The 19,884-nt window shown below is 30.2% G+C and overlaps 2 protein-coding genes across 9 annotated transcripts in view; one reads left to right on the forward strand and one right to left on the reverse strand.

Annotated features, from left to right (window-relative positions):
- The first annotated feature begins 6,046 nt into the window (after positions 1 to 6,046).
- On the forward strand, positions 6,047 to 8,849 carry LOC107993707 (U3 small nucleolar ribonucleoprotein protein MPP10). Its single transcript, XM_017050268.3, has 4 exons — positions 6,047 to 6,722; positions 6,799 to 8,146; positions 8,232 to 8,340; positions 8,425 to 8,849. Exons 1-4 carry the CDS (start codon positions 6,646 to 6,648, stop codon positions 8,793 to 8,795), a joined length of 1,905 nt encoding a protein of 634 aa, XP_016905757.2. The 5' UTR covers positions 6,047 to 6,645; the 3' UTR covers positions 8,796 to 8,849.
- A 176-nt stretch (positions 8,850 to 9,025) lies between these two features.
- Positions 9,026 to 19,884, reverse strand: part of LOC107993706 (aryl hydrocarbon receptor nuclear translocator homolog) — a 38,140-nt gene continuing 27,281 nt past the window's right edge. For 5 of the 8 annotated variants that reach the window (XM_017050266.3, XM_028664753.2, XM_017050264.3 and 2 more), the window contains 9 exons: positions 14,180 to 14,497; positions 13,616 to 13,819; positions 12,463 to 12,654; positions 12,225 to 12,383; positions 12,006 to 12,156; positions 11,618 to 11,775; positions 11,225 to 11,409; positions 11,003 to 11,144; positions 9,026 to 10,927 (listed from right to left, as the gene is read on the reverse strand). In XM_017050266.3, coding sequence (XP_016905755.1) covers positions 10,710 to 10,927; positions 11,003 to 11,144; positions 11,225 to 11,409; positions 11,618 to 11,775; positions 12,006 to 12,156; positions 12,225 to 12,383; positions 12,463 to 12,654; positions 13,616 to 13,819; positions 14,180 to 14,497 — 1,727 coding nt within the window. In that variant the 3' untranslated portion in view covers positions 9,026 to 10,709. The remainder of the gene's footprint in view (positions 10,928 to 11,002; positions 11,145 to 11,224; positions 11,410 to 11,617; positions 11,776 to 12,005; positions 12,157 to 12,224; positions 12,384 to 12,462; positions 12,655 to 13,615; positions 13,820 to 14,179; positions 14,498 to 19,884) is intronic. The other 3 variants (XM_062077560.1, XM_062077559.1, XM_017050265.3) reach the window with 1 other exon arrangement.

The raw sequence follows: 19,884 nt of genomic DNA on the forward strand, positions 1-19,884 counted from the left end.
AATTTATTTATAATTAATTAAGATCTTGGGGTAAGTACCCTTATTGATCTTTTTTTTTATCGCGCATTCTATCATTCATCTAAATCGAATATAAAAATAAGAAAATCTTGATGGAATCATAGTGATTGCAGTTTCCGCTCTATCGCTCTGATTCGCTCGACAAATTTCTAAGTCTGCCTATGCATCTCTAACGGACCATTGAATTTTAACAAAACTGCATTATGTTTACTATGTGCCGTTGAAAAAGTTGCGATCGATGAAATTCACCGTTAGAGAGTATAAAAATATTATAAATTTGTATACTCTCTCGAGCGGAAATCGAAACGGATCATTACATCACTGTTATGCGAAAAAAATATGTAATACAAAGATGTATTTGTTTTAACAATCAAAAAAATTTCCTCTGATAATTTTTTTAATATCTCTTTTTTTAATCAAATTACTAAGAGTAAATATAAATTTGAATATTTTTCAATGAATGTTGAAGAATGAAATATTATATTCATGTAAATTAAAATTGGAAATTTGCTAATAATGTATATAATTGAATCAAAGTATTGTTTAAGATTAACTAACTAAACTTTTAAACTTATTTTTTATTTTATTAATAAACTTAACTTTAACCACATTGAATATCTTTGATTTTGTAGAGATATAAAAATTTATTAGCTAAAATTTATATGTAAAAGTCAAAATATGATTATTATTTTGCATTTTGCAACATTCTATAATCAATCCAGAAGTGATAATAAATGTATAAACTTCAATAATGTAACAATTTTAATATAGTGCAAATCGATGCAAACAGACACCACTTTGAACATCTCTTATAACGTTTCATGTTGGCCCTATTATCTTTTATTGCATAACCTATATAGAAGTCGTCCGAATCATCTAAACATTTGCTACTTTATTGAAAATAAAATATAGCATAGCAACTTAAAAATATAAAAATGACTTTGAAATTTTTATTTTTTTGAAAATTTAATTTTCAAAAATTCTTCATCTATAAAAAAATTATTACTATCATATTATGTTGTATTATATAATTTTTATTAACAAAATTTCTCTATTTCTTTTAAAAATAAATAAGATATTCAAGACTGATCAAAGTTACTATTCTATCTTGTATAATATATACAATATATATATATATATATATAACTTAAATTTATTAAAAATATTTAAAAAATAATATTATGTTGGTAAAATTATAAAAAATAAAAAATTATAAAAATGTACAAAGTTGCTTACCATAAAATAAGATTATTTATTGATAATACGAAAAAGAGTTTTTCGAATATATTATAAAAAAACTGCTAAATACGTCATGAAGATTCCATCAAATTAGAGAAGAAATGACCATCAAATAAAATGAACGATGAAAAGTGAAATGAAATCCAATTGGTATAATTTTTATTTGATTATGGAAAAAAATACACTGAATGATAATAAACTGTTTCGTCATATTGAGTAATTCGAATGGCGTTATTGATCAAAATAATTTTTATATTCTTATTTAATGAATGACAATAATTTAATTAAGTTATGAAAGAAATGTTCTTCAAAAAATAGAAAATAATGTGCAAAAATATATAAATGCAATAAGAAAATTGGAAAAATCCATGACTATTTAATATAATAATTTTCATTATTCTCTTTTTGCATTGTTGAGGTTATCTCGAATATACGACCAAGAGTTAAGCATTGAATAATAATAATTTCACGCTACCAGGTTATAGATAGCAATGCTACAGTTAACCAATTGAAAACTATTTATTCCTTTATCTTATCGTCATTCCTGCATTAATTATACGGAATCTTAAACGATTTAGACACCTATTTACTTGTTCATTTTTCTCTTTTATCATTTTATCATTTCTTTTATTTTTATACTAAGATTTTATTACATTATCACATAATGATATATTTCAAAATATTATTTTATTATTGATTTTTTTTTTCAAAAAAAAAAATTATTATTTAAATAAAACAAATATTTGATATATATTTTTTAATTTTGTTTAAATTTAATAATTAATGAAAATTTAACTTTTAAAACATCTATTGTATTGAACAATGATTCCTGTAGTGACGTCAGAGGCGTGTAGAAAGTTGACAAGAAAAATCTACATTCCTGCATGCGTTCTGGTAGTTTTACATTCACCGTCGCGCCGTGACCATCTACTAGAAGAGTCTAACCGCCCCGTATATCCACCAGATAAAACTTCATTCCTTTATATCGTATTCTGTTAACGCGTTCCGACGTGTCACGTATAGAGAACTTACAACTAATTACGCCAATGAGAGATGTCGTTCAAAATATATGACTAAAATTTATCTCTCGTTTTTATGTTATTTGAATAAAAAAAATTGAAAACAATTATACGAAAAATAGAAACAATTTGTGAAAGATGATATAAATTGAAATCACTACATCTGAATGAACTGATACACACCAAATTATATTCTGTTCTATTTTTTTTATGGAGAATGCTTATTTTAAAAAAATTAAAAATTTAAAGAAATTTAAAGAAATATAATTTTATCTATAAAAAATTTCAAAAACAAATTAAAATCTATATTATTACCTTGGAAAAAATAAGCTATAACTCTGTCCTATATTTCATTATTCGTGTATCCTAAATTCCTAATTTACTCTAGTTGCATAATATTTCTCTTACCATTGTGCAATTTAAAATAGTTTGATAGTAATGACAATATTTGAAACAATAATATAGCATGCGAGAATTTTTTTCTAGTGGTTATTCGTAAATGCATGATTGACGGAACATAGAAATAACGCCTTAAGCCTTGAAGTATGTAACCGAAGTCTTGGGTTATTCGCTCGTCTTGGGTTCCAGGACTTGCCAAGGATCTTTTTCTTTGTCTTTTTCTTTCTTTCTTCTCCTCTTCGTGTCTGCTACGCGCGGTGAACGAAAAAAATAAAGAGAGGAAAGGGGACTTTTAGAGCGGTCCAGCAACTCCCCCAGAAAATGTGTGTGCGCCCGCGCGCACATATGAGAAATGTACGTTTCGTTAGTAATATTCTAACTAACGTTGTATAGCGATGAGAGTGATGTACATACTTATATTTATTTCATATGGATTTAATAATTAAAATTGATTTAAATTAATTACATAATACATTGTGTGTGTAATATATATGAAATCATTGAAATACCAATGTAAAAGTTACTGTTTGATTTAGAAAGAATTATACATAACAATGTATTGTACACATTGCTTGTAAACAATTCCTATATATAGTCATGTACATAATGATTCATATATAATGATATATCGTTATTTTTAAGATGTTTTTTATTCCGTATTTATTTTTTATGTTAAATATTTAATAATTATGTTTTATGAAATTCGGCCATTCAGGAAGTAGGACCTTGAAATGACTAAAAGAATAAGTGTACAAACTGAACGATATTTAATCTATGCTTACATTTGCATGTTGATGAGTCTTCAAACCGAGTATTTTTAAATCTATTTTAATCACGCAAATACAATATTTCGGAAGTAATATTTTTTATATCTAATAATTTTTTCAATCGACAATTTATAAATTTCACAATTCTGTTTAAAAATTTGTCATCTATCAATCTATATTGTGTCTATAACAATTTAATAAATTAATTTTTTTCAAAAGTAACAATACTTCTAAATATTACAAACTATTTTTATTAATGTCTTCTTCTATTAAATAATATGATTCTTTTCATAATTCATTTGATTATATAACCTAACATATTTACCTTTACATTTTTTTATATTTTCATATTTCTATTTCCAATTATATTGAAAACGAATTCAACACATTAATTTTAAATTAAAATTATATCTAATTATCTAAATACTATTTTTCATATTGTATTCCAAACAAATTTACCTACAAAAGGTCAATCCCATCGCTAACTTCACGCATACGACTTTCGCCGCGAGACGCTCGTGGAAAGGGACCACTAGTAGAGAGAACGCAAAAAGAACTAGTGGTGGGGATAAAGGGAGAGGAGGCAGGAAAAACGACTCTCAGAAAGAGAGGCAATGATAGAGAAGAAGTGAGAAAGAAAGAAAAAACGACATCCATTGAGAATTACGGTATTCGTCGACTAGAGGAACGGACCGATGGTCGAGTGTTGAAGCTTGGAGGGGCTCATTAGAAACTCGAGGCAGTACGGCGGCGCGCGCGCGTAATATTATTTCCTCGTGGAACGTAGGGGCTAATGCTGATCAAATGCCGGGTACCGTTCGGGAAAGGATCGAAGTCCGCTCCAATTTCACGTGCAACGACACCAGCGCCCCGTTATGATCGTTTCGCTTGAACACAGAGAACTTGTTCCGACCATGGGGGGAAAAAGAAAATCTCCACCGGTCTGTACTTCCTTCTATGAATACAAGTCCGCGCGCGCGCGTGGTTTTCCAGCTGTCCGTCGAGCGACCTTTACAAACGACCAGTTCTCCTCCGCGAGGAATTCTGACCTCGTAACGGAATGACTGTACACAAACGCACACGTGATAATGCTTTTCAAAGAACAGGGGTACTGGTGGTGGAGACATCTTCGGAAAAAATCAATATCGAGTTTTTCATTATATAAAATCGATCAAATTCAATTTTTAAATTCATGAAACAGAATGAGATATATGAAAATATCGCAATTAATTTTAATTGTAAAATTATTAATCGAAATTAAATGAAAAAGATATTTCAAAATAATAGTTCTTAATTATTTGATATTATTATGTTTATATTAATAAAATAATAAAAAAATTAAATTAAAGTATATAAAAAAAAATTTTGAAAATATTAATTATGATATAAATAGTATATATGGATATATCACAATATCATTAATATGAAATTATAAAAAAAAATTCTTGAGAGATGAAGTTCAATACGAGTGGAATGATGGAACATTTTTGCATGATTTTCAGGTATCGAATCCTTTGTTCTGTCTTAAACAGTATGTCTTTAACAGTATATTATTTCTAATATTTTTAATCAGTTATTTAATAAAATAATATGAAGAAAACGAAATAAAATAACGATGGTTTTCTATAATATTTAAATTAATAAACAAGAATTAATAAATATATCAAAAAAGTAATGTAAAAAGAATATTGAAAAAAAAAATTTAAAAATTATTGCGACTTATCTTTAAAAAGCTAATCTCTAAAAAATAAAGAATAATCTTCATAATTTAATAAATTAATTCAATAAATCCATTCCATAAAAATTATTATTCCATAAAGATATAATAAAAGAAAACCTTAAATACACAAGAATTTTTGTACACGACGATTTTTTTTTGATAAAACGGATTACAATCATTTATATGAAATGTCCCACGTGATCCATCGACCTTTGCGCGCGTAAACTTTCTGTGTGTCGACTAAACAGTTCAAGGATAATAAACAAATTTGAAACCTTAATTTGGTTAACATGTAAACTATAAAATTTTCTTCTTTTCTTTCATTCATTATATGAAATTATTCTTTGCAAGATATATCTTACAAATATAAATCAAACGTATGTCGGAATAGATCGTTCAATAAGACATACAGTACGATCAATTGTTTCGTAAAAAGATGATAATTTTTTAAATACATACCTTTTCGACGTATATACGAAACTTATCCAAAACGCAAAAACACCTGATGAATCCGGGATTAGGAACACTATATCAAACACACTTTCTAAACACACTGAATGCACTAAAAAAGCACTTAGTTTTTGTCTTTAAATTTGATATGAAATATAATAAACACACATGCACACGATACGAACTGAAAAAAAACGCACGCTTCAATTTTGTACTGGCGGTAATGTGAACCGTACCGAGGTCTGCAACAATGCGTTTGCGGCTTCGAACTCCAAGCGGTTCTTCGTCTTAGTTCCCGCCGCCCTTCCCCAAGCTGTTCTGAAGTTCCTTCTGGGACTCACCCCACCTCACTGTTCCGGTTGGATCGGCAGCATTTAACAAAGATTGTCGACCAAACCATGCCATCTATGAACAGAGAATAAAATTAAATTTAGTTTTTATTGGCTGATTTCAAAATTTCAATTAAAATTTTTTATTATTTTAATTTAAATTTAATTTAATTTCTATGTATTTTATTATATTATTGTTATAGAAATTTTTAAAAATATAATAATTATAAGTAATATTTTATATAAATCTATAATTTTATAATTCTATATTTATTATTAAATTTTAATAGAATTCAAATAATATTTTTGAAAATAAATAATTTAAATAATTTATTATAAATCTTAACAAGAATTTTTTATTTTCATAAATATATTTTCTAATATTTTTAATTTAAAATTATCAATAAATATATTTTTTATCACACAAAATACAAAATTGATTTAATATTTGTGCTAATATTTGATAGAATTTTATCTTGAATATTAAGTCTATTTTATTTTATATTAAGAAATTAACGATTGTTAATAATATATTCAATGAAAAATAATTAAATATCAATCAATAATATTCATTAATAATTATTGATATATCATAAATATATGTTATAACATAACCACAATTAATGCTGACTTCTTTACAAACGAGAACATAACCTCAATTAAATATTTTTTTGTTAATTCAAAAATAAATGTAAATATATAATATGGCAGATGTAGAAATACTTAATAGTGTTATAAATACAATTGATCATAATACTAAAAAACCGGAACAATTTTTAAGGTAAATATATTTTCAATATTTTTTTGTTCTAACCTATATTATTACAAAGTAATAACAATAATAATTTTATCTATAGCATACAAAATGAAGTTGCTGTTAATTTTAAAAATTCCCTAAAGTGTTTATATGATTTTACAAAATTAGAAACACAAAGAAACACAATTGCTTTACCAGAACTTATTACAGAAGGTTTTGATGAAGAACAAATCTGGCAGCAAATTGAATTGCAGAATGAAGGTGAACTTGATTACTTAATTGATGGTATTTCTAAATCTTTAGCTGAAAATAAAAAGTTGACAATTAGTATAACAAAATCAAAATCTGTATATAATAATGAAGAAGATTTATCAGAAAAAGAAAAAAAAATAGTAGAAGAAGAAACATCCGAGGATGATGAGGAATTTAAAAATAATTTAAAAAAACAAAAAAAGGATGTAAAGAAAAGAAAAAAAAAATCATCAATAGTAGATGACAAGTTCTTTAAATTAGAAGAACTAGATGAATATTTAACAAAAGAGGAAAAGAAAGAGAAACAAAATGAAAAATATGAAGAAAAATCCGATGATGAATCTGTAGATTTGTTCAATGATTTTTCTGATAATGATAATAAAACTGAAGAAGTAAAATTATTAAAATATGCAGACTTTTTTGATAGTCCAGAAAGTGAAGATGAAAATCTTGATAATTCTCTACAATATATAGAAACAAATGATGAAGAATTAGAGGAAAATGAATTAGATGATAATGAATTACTGGAATCACTAGATAGTGATTCAAATAATGAAATGGATGTTGATAATGAAATGGAAGAAAAAAGTTCTTCCAAAAAGAAAGTTACATTTAATCTTACAAATGATTCTGATGAAACAGATAGTTTAGAAAATAAAAATATCAATAACGAAGTTGATGTAGAAATTAAATCTTCTTTAGAAATGCGACAAGAGAGATTAAAAAATAAAATTGGAAAATTAGAAGAAGAAGCTCTTGCAGAGAAACCTTGGCAATTGAGGGGTGAAGTTAGTGCATCAAATAGACCACAGAATTCTTTACTAGAAGAATTCGTGGAATTTGATATTACAACTAGACCTCCGCCTGTGATTACTGAACAAACAACACTTAAATTAGAAGATATAATTAAGCAAAGGATAAAGGACAAAGCTTGGGATGATGTTGAGAAAAAATTTAAACCAGTTGAAACTCCTTTAGAGTACAAGAAAAAATTGATCTTGAATCAAGAAAAAAGTAAAGAAAGTTTATCTCAAATTTATGAAAATGAATATCTTAAACAGAAAGAAACTTTAAATCCGGATAATACTGAAAAGGAAGAAGAAGAACCAAAATTGCATACAGAAATCCGTGAAATGATGCATTCAGTGTTTTCTAAGTTAGATGCTTTGTCTAATTTCCATTATACACCAAAACAGGTATGAGTATTATTAAAAAAAAATTTCTTTTATATTGCAATTTTTTATATTTTTATTAATAATTAATATTGAATTTTTTTTTTAGGTTCAACCAGAGATTAAAATTATTAATAATATGCCTGCAATTAACATGGAAGAAGTAGCTCCAATTGGAATGAGTGATGCTGCTTTATTAGCTCCAGAAGAAATTAAAGGTATGTTTAATAATAAAAAGAATCGAATAATAAATTTAAATATATTTATATAAAATTTAATTATGTTTTTAATTACTTTTTTAGCGAAACCGCGAGGTGATTTGATTGGTAAAGCAGAAAGAAGCAAAACGGATATGAAACGTGAACGAAGACGTAAGAAGATGAGACAACGTGCGCGGCAACAAGCTATAGAGAAAAAGGAGAAATTGAATGCAATCAAGCCGGGTATTGCTAAGAAATATAAGAAAGAAAAGGCAACAGAATTGGCAAAGAAATTAAGCAAAAATCGAAATATTATAAGAATGGATGAGTCAAGTTTCAAAGCTCCAAAAACTTCGACAGCCTTTTTCACTCAATTACAAGATGAAGTGAAAAGTCACATTAAAGCAAAAATTAATACAGATACTAAGAAAAAACAAAAAAATACTTTATCTGCAAAAAAATTAAAATTATAATTTTTGTACAAATATTTATATATAAATTAAAGATATTGTATAATTGATATTTAATTTTTTGCAACCTATTTTTTTTTTCCTTTACATAAAATGTAATAAGTAAATAAGTTCATTTTATACAGATTTTTTCTTTAAAACAAAAATACTTTTTATAAGATATTTTTACTAAAAGTGAGAAAAGAATAATCTTAATATTAAAAAGGAGAAAGGATTATAGAATGCTTCACAAGTATGTTTTGAAGTTTAATCAATTAATTGCGTTATACATATTGATGCCTTCGTCGACTTCAATATGTTAATTATTGTCAGTAATCGTAGCTACTTTCGACAAAGGATGATTAAAAAGAATTATACGTGTAATGTAAATTTTTATATATATTAGTGACAAATGTTCCCAATTCATCATGATATGCTGCAACTGTTCTTTCATTCTACTTAATAAGAATTTGCTAAACATGTACATCTACAATGCACTAAATCACACGCGGTTACTTATAAATGCAATTATGCTTTTGTATGTGTAACATTATCTATATTTTCTTTAGAAATATCTAAAAATGATGTTTGCCTTTTTTTGTTCGCACAGAGAAGCAAAGTGGATTACATAACTTTTTGTACATTATTGTTGTTGGTGAATTCAAACAATATTTTTCGTTCAGCGTCGATTTTGACGATTGCACTATTTATAATTACAAAGATCTAAAATAAAATAACTAAGCTAATCTTAAAAATCTAATCATAAGCTGGTATTAAAATTACCATGATTTATGTTTAAGTTTGATTAAGAAATTTTTAAAAATACTTTGTTTTATTTTTGTTTTTTTCTTATCGTTTAGAATGCATTTTTCTAAACGTTTATCGAAGTATGCTAGTTTTCTCTCTGAAATAAAATCGCTACGTAAAAAAGGAGAGAAATTACTCTCTATTACTTATTAATAAGCACAGATGAGCACGTTAAAATTCTATAAAAATGTAAAGTGATAATAATCATACAAAATACATATAATCCGATATATTTTCATTTGAAATCTTAATGAAGAATCACTTTTTCTTAAACAATTACAAATCTTACACGCATTTTTTGCCCTTTCTTTTTTATCCAAAATTTTATACATATACTTACATTCATTTAACAACAATTCAATGAAACTTCAAACTCTCTATTATCTTATCGTTCTTGAAACTTCATATACAATTTAAATATAACTTACGTTACTATAATTGCATTTTCTTTCTTTCTTTAACAGTGAGAGGAGTTAAAAAGTCATTTCTTAATTTACACTGTCTTTTTTTAAATTGTTTTTTTTATTTTAAGATTAAATCAATAGAAAAAAATGATAAAAAAAAATCATTCGTTCAATACTAATCTATATTTTAATTACAAGAAAAAAAAAGAGAAAAACTTAAAAATATAAATTAATTAATTTCCTGTTGAAAATGATTCTATTCTGTTATTTATTTGTCATATCAAACGCTAAAAACCTCGTATTTCGTTAAAATCTTTTTAAATTTTATCAAATGATCCATCTGTGCGTATTATAAGTTTCCACTTTACATATTCTATTTTTCAAATAGAACATTTAATGGCACTTTCACAAAATGATATTCACGAATTTTGAATAATTTAATTGCGCAAACTTTGATACGGTTATTAAAATCGTATTGTAAACCAATAAAATAAAAACTTCTCGCAAAACGGAAGCACTCATAAATTAATTATAAAAGTCAGATGAATCTATGGTAAATTAATCAATTCAATTAAAGTTTATGTATGAGGTGCTGATTGGCGAATTCTCATATCACCATTAAATGCTGAAGTAAGAGTGATTTACGAAACAATCCTTTTATCAATGAAATTCGAACCTTAAAGCTCTTTTAAGGTAGATGTTTATCTTCCATATTATTTTGTTGTCGCTACTCGAAATTAGTATTAAACATATTTAATTCCTCGAAACCAGACGCTCCACCCTGATCTTGTAGCATCTGTAACATATCTGATAATTCTTGAGGTTGCGTGCCAGGTCCACCTTGAGAAGGATGAGGTTGTTGTGCTTGTCCAGTCACTTGAGGATTTGATTGTCCACCGTCCTGTTGAGGTGCTTGATGTTGCTGGCTTTGCCATCCCCACATGCCTAAAAAATTATTTATTTTTTTATTCTTATTATTAATTATTCAGATAAATAATTTTTTATTTAAATTAAAATTACCGGGATTATTAGGTACTGTTGTGACTGCATGATATTGCGTAGCCGGTGTTCTAGCACCGCTACTTAATTGAGTATAAGTTGGTCCATTTGGTGACCTCGAAGGACTTAACTGATTGTACTGATATCCTTCTGTTACAGGTTGCTAATATAATAAATAATATTGTAAAGTCATTTTTCATAATATTTTTTTTATTTAACATAACTTTATTATTACTACGTTACCTGTCTTCCAATAGCCCATGCTTGTTGTACTGGAGTTGGCGATGTATTAGCTGGTTTTTGAATTCTACTTAAAACTGATGAAGATGCACTTTGCTGACCAGGTGAGCCGTAAGCTATAGGCGATTGTGTTGTTTCATATCCCTGATAAACATTTTGTGTACTGGACGGCCTAGGTTGCTGGGGACCTAATGAATTTATGATTATATTAATATAATACAATTATAGACTTAATAATAAGAATAATAATAACAATAACAACAATAATAATAACAATGATGATAATAATAATAATGATGATAAAATAATATAAAATTTAGTACACTATTATTACATTATATAATATTTTGTATATTATTAATTAATATTATTAGTTTAATGTATTAAATAATTTACCAGCTGTAGCAACAGTCGCTGGATGTTGCATCATATGATGCCCAGAATAGAGAGGATCCCTAGCAGGATGTCTTTGAAGGGAATAATCCAAACCAGGTTGTCCATAAGCAGGTACAGCTTCATTTTCTGTCTGACCATCACTACCAGGATGGAATGACCTTGAAATTAAAATACAAATGATTCGATTTATTATTTTCGCCTTTTATTTAACACGATCACAGTTCTTTAAGTTATACATGATATAGAAAAATTTTTATTACAAAATTTAATAAAGAAAATAAATAAGAAAAATAAGGATGAAGTGGTCGTGTTAAAATTGAAGAATACATCTGTATGATACAAAATAAAAGAAATAAACTTTTTAATATCCGGTATAACGGATTCATACTTGGCATGTGTATTTGTGCAGACGATATATTCAACGTCATCATTGTACGGATTTAAAAATGCAAATGCAGACGTCCTTAACCATACCCAGTCACGATTTTTGGCTCGAAATCTATACATTACAGACACCACTTGTCCTTTCAGCTTTAGTACTGTAACAACAGATATCTATTAACAATAAGGAACATGCGTACAATTAATTCTTTTGAAAAATTTTTACCTTGTTCGAAACTTTCTCGCATATGCGTTAAATCCTCAGGATGAAAGAATTCATAGCACGGATGACCTAAGAGCTCGGAAGGTGTGTACCCTAAAATTCCTCCGACTCTTTGGTCTACAAAGGTAAATTTACCTTCTGCTGAATGACGCGAAATAAATTCTGAAACATCGGAGAGCGAGAATTAATTGATCTTGATTTAAAATATTCTTGTTCGATAATGAGGACACTTAATACTTACCGTTATTGCTATTTGAACCCGCTAAATCGCTACTATTTGGCGTGCTAGTGACCTGTAGTCGCCCAATGGCAACCAGACAGCAGTGACTGCTAACATTCTCGTCTGTAACTACACCATCAGGTCCAACTGGAACACCGGCAGCCTCTCTATCAGCTAGTCCCATACCTGGTACACATGGGGGAACAAAATCACCTACAGCGTAAAACGATAAATCAGTCCATGGTTCCTCATAATCGATAAATGATTATGATTTACATGCTGCTATATACATGGTGTTTAAGATGGATGGAATCGGATAATTATTCTACTTCAATATTAATTATATTTTTACAATATTTTTTCAAATTTTATGTCAGATAATTTTATTCAATTTCTATCCATCTTGGAATTATTTTAATTCTTACTTTAAATATAAATTCTTTAAGGAAAAATTGATTTTCCTTAAAACAGTATCTCGAAGCGCTCGATGGCGATGAAATAATAATATAATAATTCAACTTCAAAAGTAACTCTTCTCGACGATTCTATACGATTAATTTTGTACAATCAAAATTTCTAGTAAACATATCGCTAAACACGTGTATAAAATTTACAATCAATTTTAACGATAGATTATTTTAAATTATTTCCTCCAAGCTTAAAAAATCTTTTTCAAACCTCTCACAAATAGAATATTACCACAAAAACTCGACGAGAGAATAAAATTCGAAAGAGGTAGAGTCGAAGGCGGAAACGTGCGAAAATCGTTCGCATCGTTATTATGCATCGGGGTCCGCGGATAAGAATATACGAATTCCCTGTCTCGACATAGTTTATCGGTATTCCAGCCATTCTTGTCGGCTGTTAGGTCAAGACGATTCCATTCATTCTTTATAAACCGATCATACTATCCGTGCTCGCCACCGAGTGCCGGCCCCCTTAATTTATAGTACAAACGTCGTTATCCTCGTGTATTCTACGAAGCCGCCTGGTTCGTTCATATTCTTGGTGCACGCCGACGTCTCCCTCGGCTTTAAAATAGAAAGTTGGCGCTACGTCTCGCGCGCGGCCATCAACAGACCGGGACCCGTTATACGTTGACGACGTTATGTACATCATCATCCTGATCATTCGGAACAAGGTAGATCGATGCCGCGACCCGTATCGAACTTACCGTTTGGGGGCCAGCTTTTGATGTACCCTGTACAATGAACCACCGCGTAATTTTGGCCATCGCGGGCCGGTGGACCGAGCGAATTCCTCTGTTTTACGTGATGGAGGCCATGAGCGGCCGCCATGTCGCCTGTCGTCTGCATGTTGCCCACCTTCATGCGACAAATGAAGCCTCTCCTCGATCCCATGCATAGTCTCATCGATGCTGTGAAGTTAGGTTAGGTTAAGTTTAACGTAGTTTCGGAAATTTGATAATTAATTGAAATAGTTGCGATTTATTGGTATTCTCTATGATTGTACAATGTAAGTTCAATATAGTTAGCTTGTAATTTAAGTGTGGACAATTATTATTATAATAATTTAATTACTAGAATTTGATGAATACAGGATATTAAGAAATTTGATGCAGTTTAGAATGAGGCTTAATAATACGACGGAATTCTTTTAGAACAAGAATTTTTGGAAATAGAAGGCAAATGTTTTAAAAAACAAAAAAACAAGTTCGAGATATTCCTATAAATTATTTAAACATGCATTATACGAAAAGAAAAAAAAATATGCTTACACTGTCCTTCCTTTTTTACTGTCCCCGTTTTCAGGTCCAGCACTCTGCCTCCATTTTCCGGCTCAGCACCGCTCAATTGTTCCTTTACTTTTTCTGTGTCGTCCGGATGAACCTGCGAATAGAGGCTGGTGCCGTACCAATCATTTTGCGTGTAATTCAAAACTGGTGCCACAGAATCGGATACGTAGATGATCGTTCCGCTGTTGCAGCTGACTACGAACAGAAAGCCATCCGCTGCTTCGAGGATCAGGTGTTTCAGCTCTTGATCGGTGAGAAAGGAGGGTTTGTACGCGCCATCTGAGCTTGTGTTTCCGGTTCCTAAAATAGAACAGTTTTGTTCTAATTTATCCCAATTGAAAAGAGAATTTCATATTTTTCACCATATTTATTTAACTTTAATAATTGGGAGATTTAATTTGTTTCGATTTAATAAAATTAATTAACATATCTATTAATTAATATTAAGTAAAAAATTAATTCTTACGTATCGGTCTTCGATATTAATGCAACTTTAATTTTAAATTGATCTTCTAGTAAAAAAAAAAATTGATTATCAATTTCGTGCTTTCCATTTCTTCTATTTCGCAGAGATTGAACTTTTCTACATTTGACGTTCGTATCGATCGAGTGATCTACCCGATTGTCCGACATCGAATGCACATGTAACGAGGAACACTTTTCAAGCGAAACGAATGCTTGTTCAGGGATACGTGTTACTACTTCTTCACGTGTAGACCATCTTCTTTTTTCAAGTGTGCCCAGTTTAATGAAATCTCATGTCGAGAATAATAATATCCATTTCAGAAGAGTAGAATCCTAAGATTTCGTTAAACGATCGGTTACAAGAATTTTAAAAATCGATTTTTAACATCGCTCGATTAAAAAAATCAGACCAAGTAGCGTAAAAAATTAATAACACTCGTTAAAAAATAATCTCAACTCAAACTATCGTCACATTTCAACATTTGTTCAAAACAAAGTACTCGTCGTTTCGAAATAAAAATCATCGAAAATATTCGATCCACGAACTTATTCATTTTCCCAAAATTTTATCCTCTCACCCAAAAACAATTCCAAAATATATCTCGACAAAACGAGATATATATTAAATTCTTCATCAATTCAAATCAATTCAAATCATCTTCGATGAGCAAAATTTTCCGGAAGAGAAACGAACAACTCGGAAAGAAAAACGCCCACACACACGTGAAAAAAGACAAACCAACCAACCAACAAACAAACAAACTCAAAGGAGGAGAGAGGGGAGTAGGAAGGAGGTACGGTACCAAAAATGAGGACGGGGCAGCTCAGCAGCGTAGGTAACTATCGAGGTGCAAGATCGGAATTGCAAAGCGGACAGGATCCTGCGAGCAAAAGGCAAGAGAGAGAGAGAGAGAGAGAAGGGAGGGAGAGGAGGGGGCGATGCGATCTTTACCCCGATATACGGAGAAATTCCGGGAAGAGGTACTTTAACGACTTCCAAACAAGATCTATGGAAGACCCCGGGTGACCTTCGTTACCATTACCTTCCACGTAGTGGAACGGTCTTTCGATGGACATTAATGCCGGCGTGATTCTACTCGATTTCCTTCCATCGAAAGAAGATGCTCCCCTTGACCCATCTAACGATACACGATCCCCGCGTGGCATCGAGTTTTATTGCGATAAATGTTTCTTCCGTTTCTTGTTTCTCGTCTGTGGGGTTGGTTTTACTTTTGGATTGGAAGGAGAGGAGAAAGATGGGTTTCTCTTCCTTGTTGTTTTTCTCGTTATGTCGAGGAAGAGAGTTCACTGGTGGTGAAATTTGAGGAAGCTTGTGAGTTACGATTTATCTTTTTTATCGTTGAAGAAACACGTTGTGGGATTGATTTGAACGTACTTCTTTCATTATTATTTTCTCGATGCTCTTCTAATGTAATAAAATTTGGCGTTTAATTGAGCAGAATTTAAGATTAGTTTGATTAAAAGATAGGACAATTCGATGGGATTTTAAAATTTTTATATCAATGCTCGACGTATCACGCGAAATTGCTATAAATTCTAATTGTGGAACAATAAAGTATAGTGCAATAAAAGGGATGGTTTATGATATTTAAAGGAAGGGATAATGAAAGAAGAGTAGAGAAATTATGATTGATCATTCATAAATTTACACGCTGAATATATCCAAATTGATCGTAATTAAATAAATGAACGAATTAATTTAAAAAGGAAATTCTACTTATCGTAAAGTTTCATTGGAATTTAATTCTTGTACAGTAGAGACACCGGAAATCGATTCGATCTATCGATTCAAGGAAACAATTTTTATTAACCAATCATTTGCTATAAAAAGTGAAACTCGAAGAAGAATCAGAGAAACCCAAATCGTTGCTCTCTTCTGTCTTATTATAAAATTATTTCTTCGAAACTAATGTCTTCTACTGGACAGTAATTTACATGTTTAAATTTTCTGTTATCTTGTGAAAAGATATAATTTCAACTTTAGGAAGAGGTTATAATACTTCACATTAACATGAATCGATTATAGATTAGGAGAGGCGTAAGCGGGTACATTTTATCAAGAAACGTAATTTTATGCGAACGTAAATCAATCGTAGTTTATAAAAAGGCGTATTTCATCGACAACAATCGGTTAAGTCTCTTATACAGACGTAATATTACATCGATAATATTGGTAATCAGTTATGAAAATAGCTTTAGGTCGTAATAGTTATATTATAGTTTTATGTAGTTATAAATTAAACATTTTTCATGAGATGACGTAATATTACAAAAGCAAAAATCACCTTTATCTCGTAAAAAGACATGATCTCGAAATAGAAATTTACCTCGATGTATGAGTCAATTCTATCTTACAAAAAAAAAAAAGAAAAAAAAGAAAAAGAAACGCGATTTTAACAATCATTGTATCTTAATATCCGCGGATAGACGCAAGCACATCAAACGAACGTCGATCAAAATCCCATAAACTCTTAGTTTCAACGAGGGTACAATTAGAAAGATTTTACCAGCTCAATTAATCAATCAGCCACCAAAGCTATCACTGCTAATTGCTAATTTGCTGCGCATTTATTTAAAAAATTCGAAAATTTCTTTGGAGTAACTATTTTGAAAAAGAAAAGAAAAGAAAAGAAAAGAAAAGAAAAATATAAGAAGAGCAGGGAAAAGTGTCTATCATTACTAACTTATTATATAAAATTTGAAAATTTCTATTGGAGTAAACTATTTTGAAGAAGAAAAGAAAATACCACTGCTGAATAAAAAGAATCCTTAAAAAATTCGAAAATTTCTGTTGAAATAACTAGTTTGAAAAAGAAAAGGAAAAAATATAATTACCACTATTAATTACCAATTTGCTGCGCATTTACTTAAAAAAAGAATCCTTAAAAAATTCGAAAATGTCTATTGGAGTAACTATTTCGAAAAAGAAAAGAAAATATCACTATTAACTATTAATTTGGTGTGCATTTACTTAAATAAAAAGAACCCTTCAAAATTTTGAAGTAGCTATTTTGAAAAAAGAAAAGAAAAGAAAAAAAAGTATAAGAACAGAGAAAAGTATCTATAACTAATTAATTACCAATTTGCTGCTCATTTACTTAAAAAAAACCTTTAAAAAATTTGAAAATTTCTATTGAAGTAACTACTTTGAAAAAGAAAAGAAAATACCACTACTAACTATCAATTTGCTGCGCATTTACTTAAATAAAAAGAACCCTTCAAAATTTTGAAGTAGCTATTTTGAAAAAAGAAAAGAAAAGAAAAAAAAGTATAAGAACAGAGAAAAGTATCTATAACTAATTAATTACCAATTAATTACTAATTAATTATTATTACAATATTATTACAATTTGCTTCATTTACTTAAAAAGAAAAGAAATTCGAAAATTTTGAAGTAGCTACTTTGAAAAAGAAAAGAGAAGAAAAGAAAAATATAAGAAGAACAGCGAAAAATATCTACAACTAATTATCGATTTGCTGCCCATTTACTTAAAAAAAATTTGAAAATTTCTAATTGAAGTAACTACTTTAAAAAAGAAAAGAAAATACCACTACTAACTATCAATTTGCTGCGCATTTGCTTAAATAAAAAGAACGTTTAAAAAATTCGAAAATTTTTTTCACAGTAACTACTTTGAAAGAGAAAAGAGAAGAAAGAAAAATGTAAAACCATCTACAACTACTAATTACCAATTCGCTGCTCACCTACTCAAAAACGAAAAAAAGAAACTGGAAAATTTGAAGCGACTACTTCGAAAAAAGAAGAGAGAAGAGAAGAAAAATATAAGAGGAGCGGGAAAAACTCGACGGAAAAGCGTCTGTCCCACGTCTCACGGGTGCACCGCGCGGCCGAGGGTGGGTGTACGCGCGCGACGTATCCCGGAGGCGATCGCCTCTCTCCTCTCTCCTCTCCAGGTAAAGACAGCGGCGGAGAAGGAGGAGGAGGAGAGGCCGAGACGAGCAAGAACAGGAGAGAAGCTCTCCGGTTCGAGCAATTTGTATTCAGCGGCCCTGTTGTCGGGAAAGAGGAGAAGTGGCTATAAACAATGCGACGCACCACCAATACTTAGCTGGAATCACGGCACGCACACCGATACATATATATATATATATACATACAGACACACACGCACACACACATATATCCAACATCGCGGTGGAACGATGAAAGAGAGGCGTAAAGGTAGGCACACCTAAGAGGAAGGAAGAGAAGAGAGGAGGAGAAGGAAGGGTGGTGAAGGGGGGTGAGGAGAGGCCGTATGACCGCGTGTGTGCACGCAGCACGAGGAAGGGAGCCGGGGCTAAAGGGACAGCCGACGGGGCAACTCCACCCATTCTTGCACCGGAAGCATATATCGCGCTTTCTGCATTCGATATGACCCGACGAAACCTTCGGTGAATTACGACCGTTCCGGTGTCGCTACTCCTCCATCCTGCCGGATGGATCCTCCAAGAGGCAGGAGAGAGCGGCGGTGCGCCTCCCCGGGTGGACATCCCCTTTTCGATACGTGTGCATACGTGGAAAGAACGTTGTCGATCTTTGGGATGATAGGATGTGATAGGAGAGACGAGCAGCAGCGTCGTATTGTACGCAGAAAGAATTTACGTTACGTTATTGTTCCTCTTTTAAGGATTATTATGACATAGCGAGTTGGTTTTTTTAGTTTTCCAATTCTCGAGAAATTTCGAAGGGTTTGATTTGATCGATTTTTTTATCATTTCCCAGGGAAAATGAGTTTAATGAGTTCTAAGCTAACGACCGGATTTTTGAATAATGATTCAGAGTGTAAATTACAAGGTTAGCAGTTGGCTGGATTAGTTTAATACGATGCAGTTGCTGACGTAAAATCGTGTCATTTTTATATAAGACAGCATGAATATTATTTACGGATACGATCGTGTAGATAGATTTCTTCATCAATGATAAAAAAATTGTTCGAGCAGCTTCTATAGAGGAATATAAAAATCGATTTGAAATTCAATTTCTTATCATTTTTCGGAATAACTAATGTATTTGATTAATAACTTAACACATGATTCTATTTCACCTTTCACATTGCACAACGTATTGTTACGAATCTTTGACCAAATTTTTACTTTTTTTACATCAATCATCGACAACACTTTATCAACAATTAACGATGGAAACATAATTGCAGAGATTTTTGTTTAATACCGAAAGGTTAAAGCGCAACCCATTG

The sequence above is a fragment of the Apis cerana genome, linkage group LG7, assembly GCF_029169275.1.
Source record: "Apis cerana isolate GH-2021 linkage group LG7, AcerK_1.0, whole genome shotgun sequence".
In the NCBI taxonomy this organism is placed as follows: domain Eukaryota; kingdom Metazoa; phylum Arthropoda; class Insecta; order Hymenoptera; family Apidae; genus Apis; species Apis cerana.

What these genes read in the sequence shown, in the direction of transcription:
- LOC107993707 (XM_017050268.3), top strand. Translation starts at nt 6,646, where the DNA reads ATGGCAGATGTAGAAATACTTAATAGTGTTATAAATACAATTGATCAT. An exon ending in AAACCGGAACAATTTTTAAG is followed by an intron (nt 6,723 to 6,798) that starts GTAAATATATTT and finishes TTTTATCTATAG; the next exon opens with CATACAAAATGAAGTTGCTG. An exon ending in AGCTCCAGAAGAAATTAAAG is followed by an intron (nt 8,341 to 8,424) that starts GTATGTTTAATA and finishes TTACTTTTTTAG; the next exon opens with CGAAACCGCGAGGTGATTTG.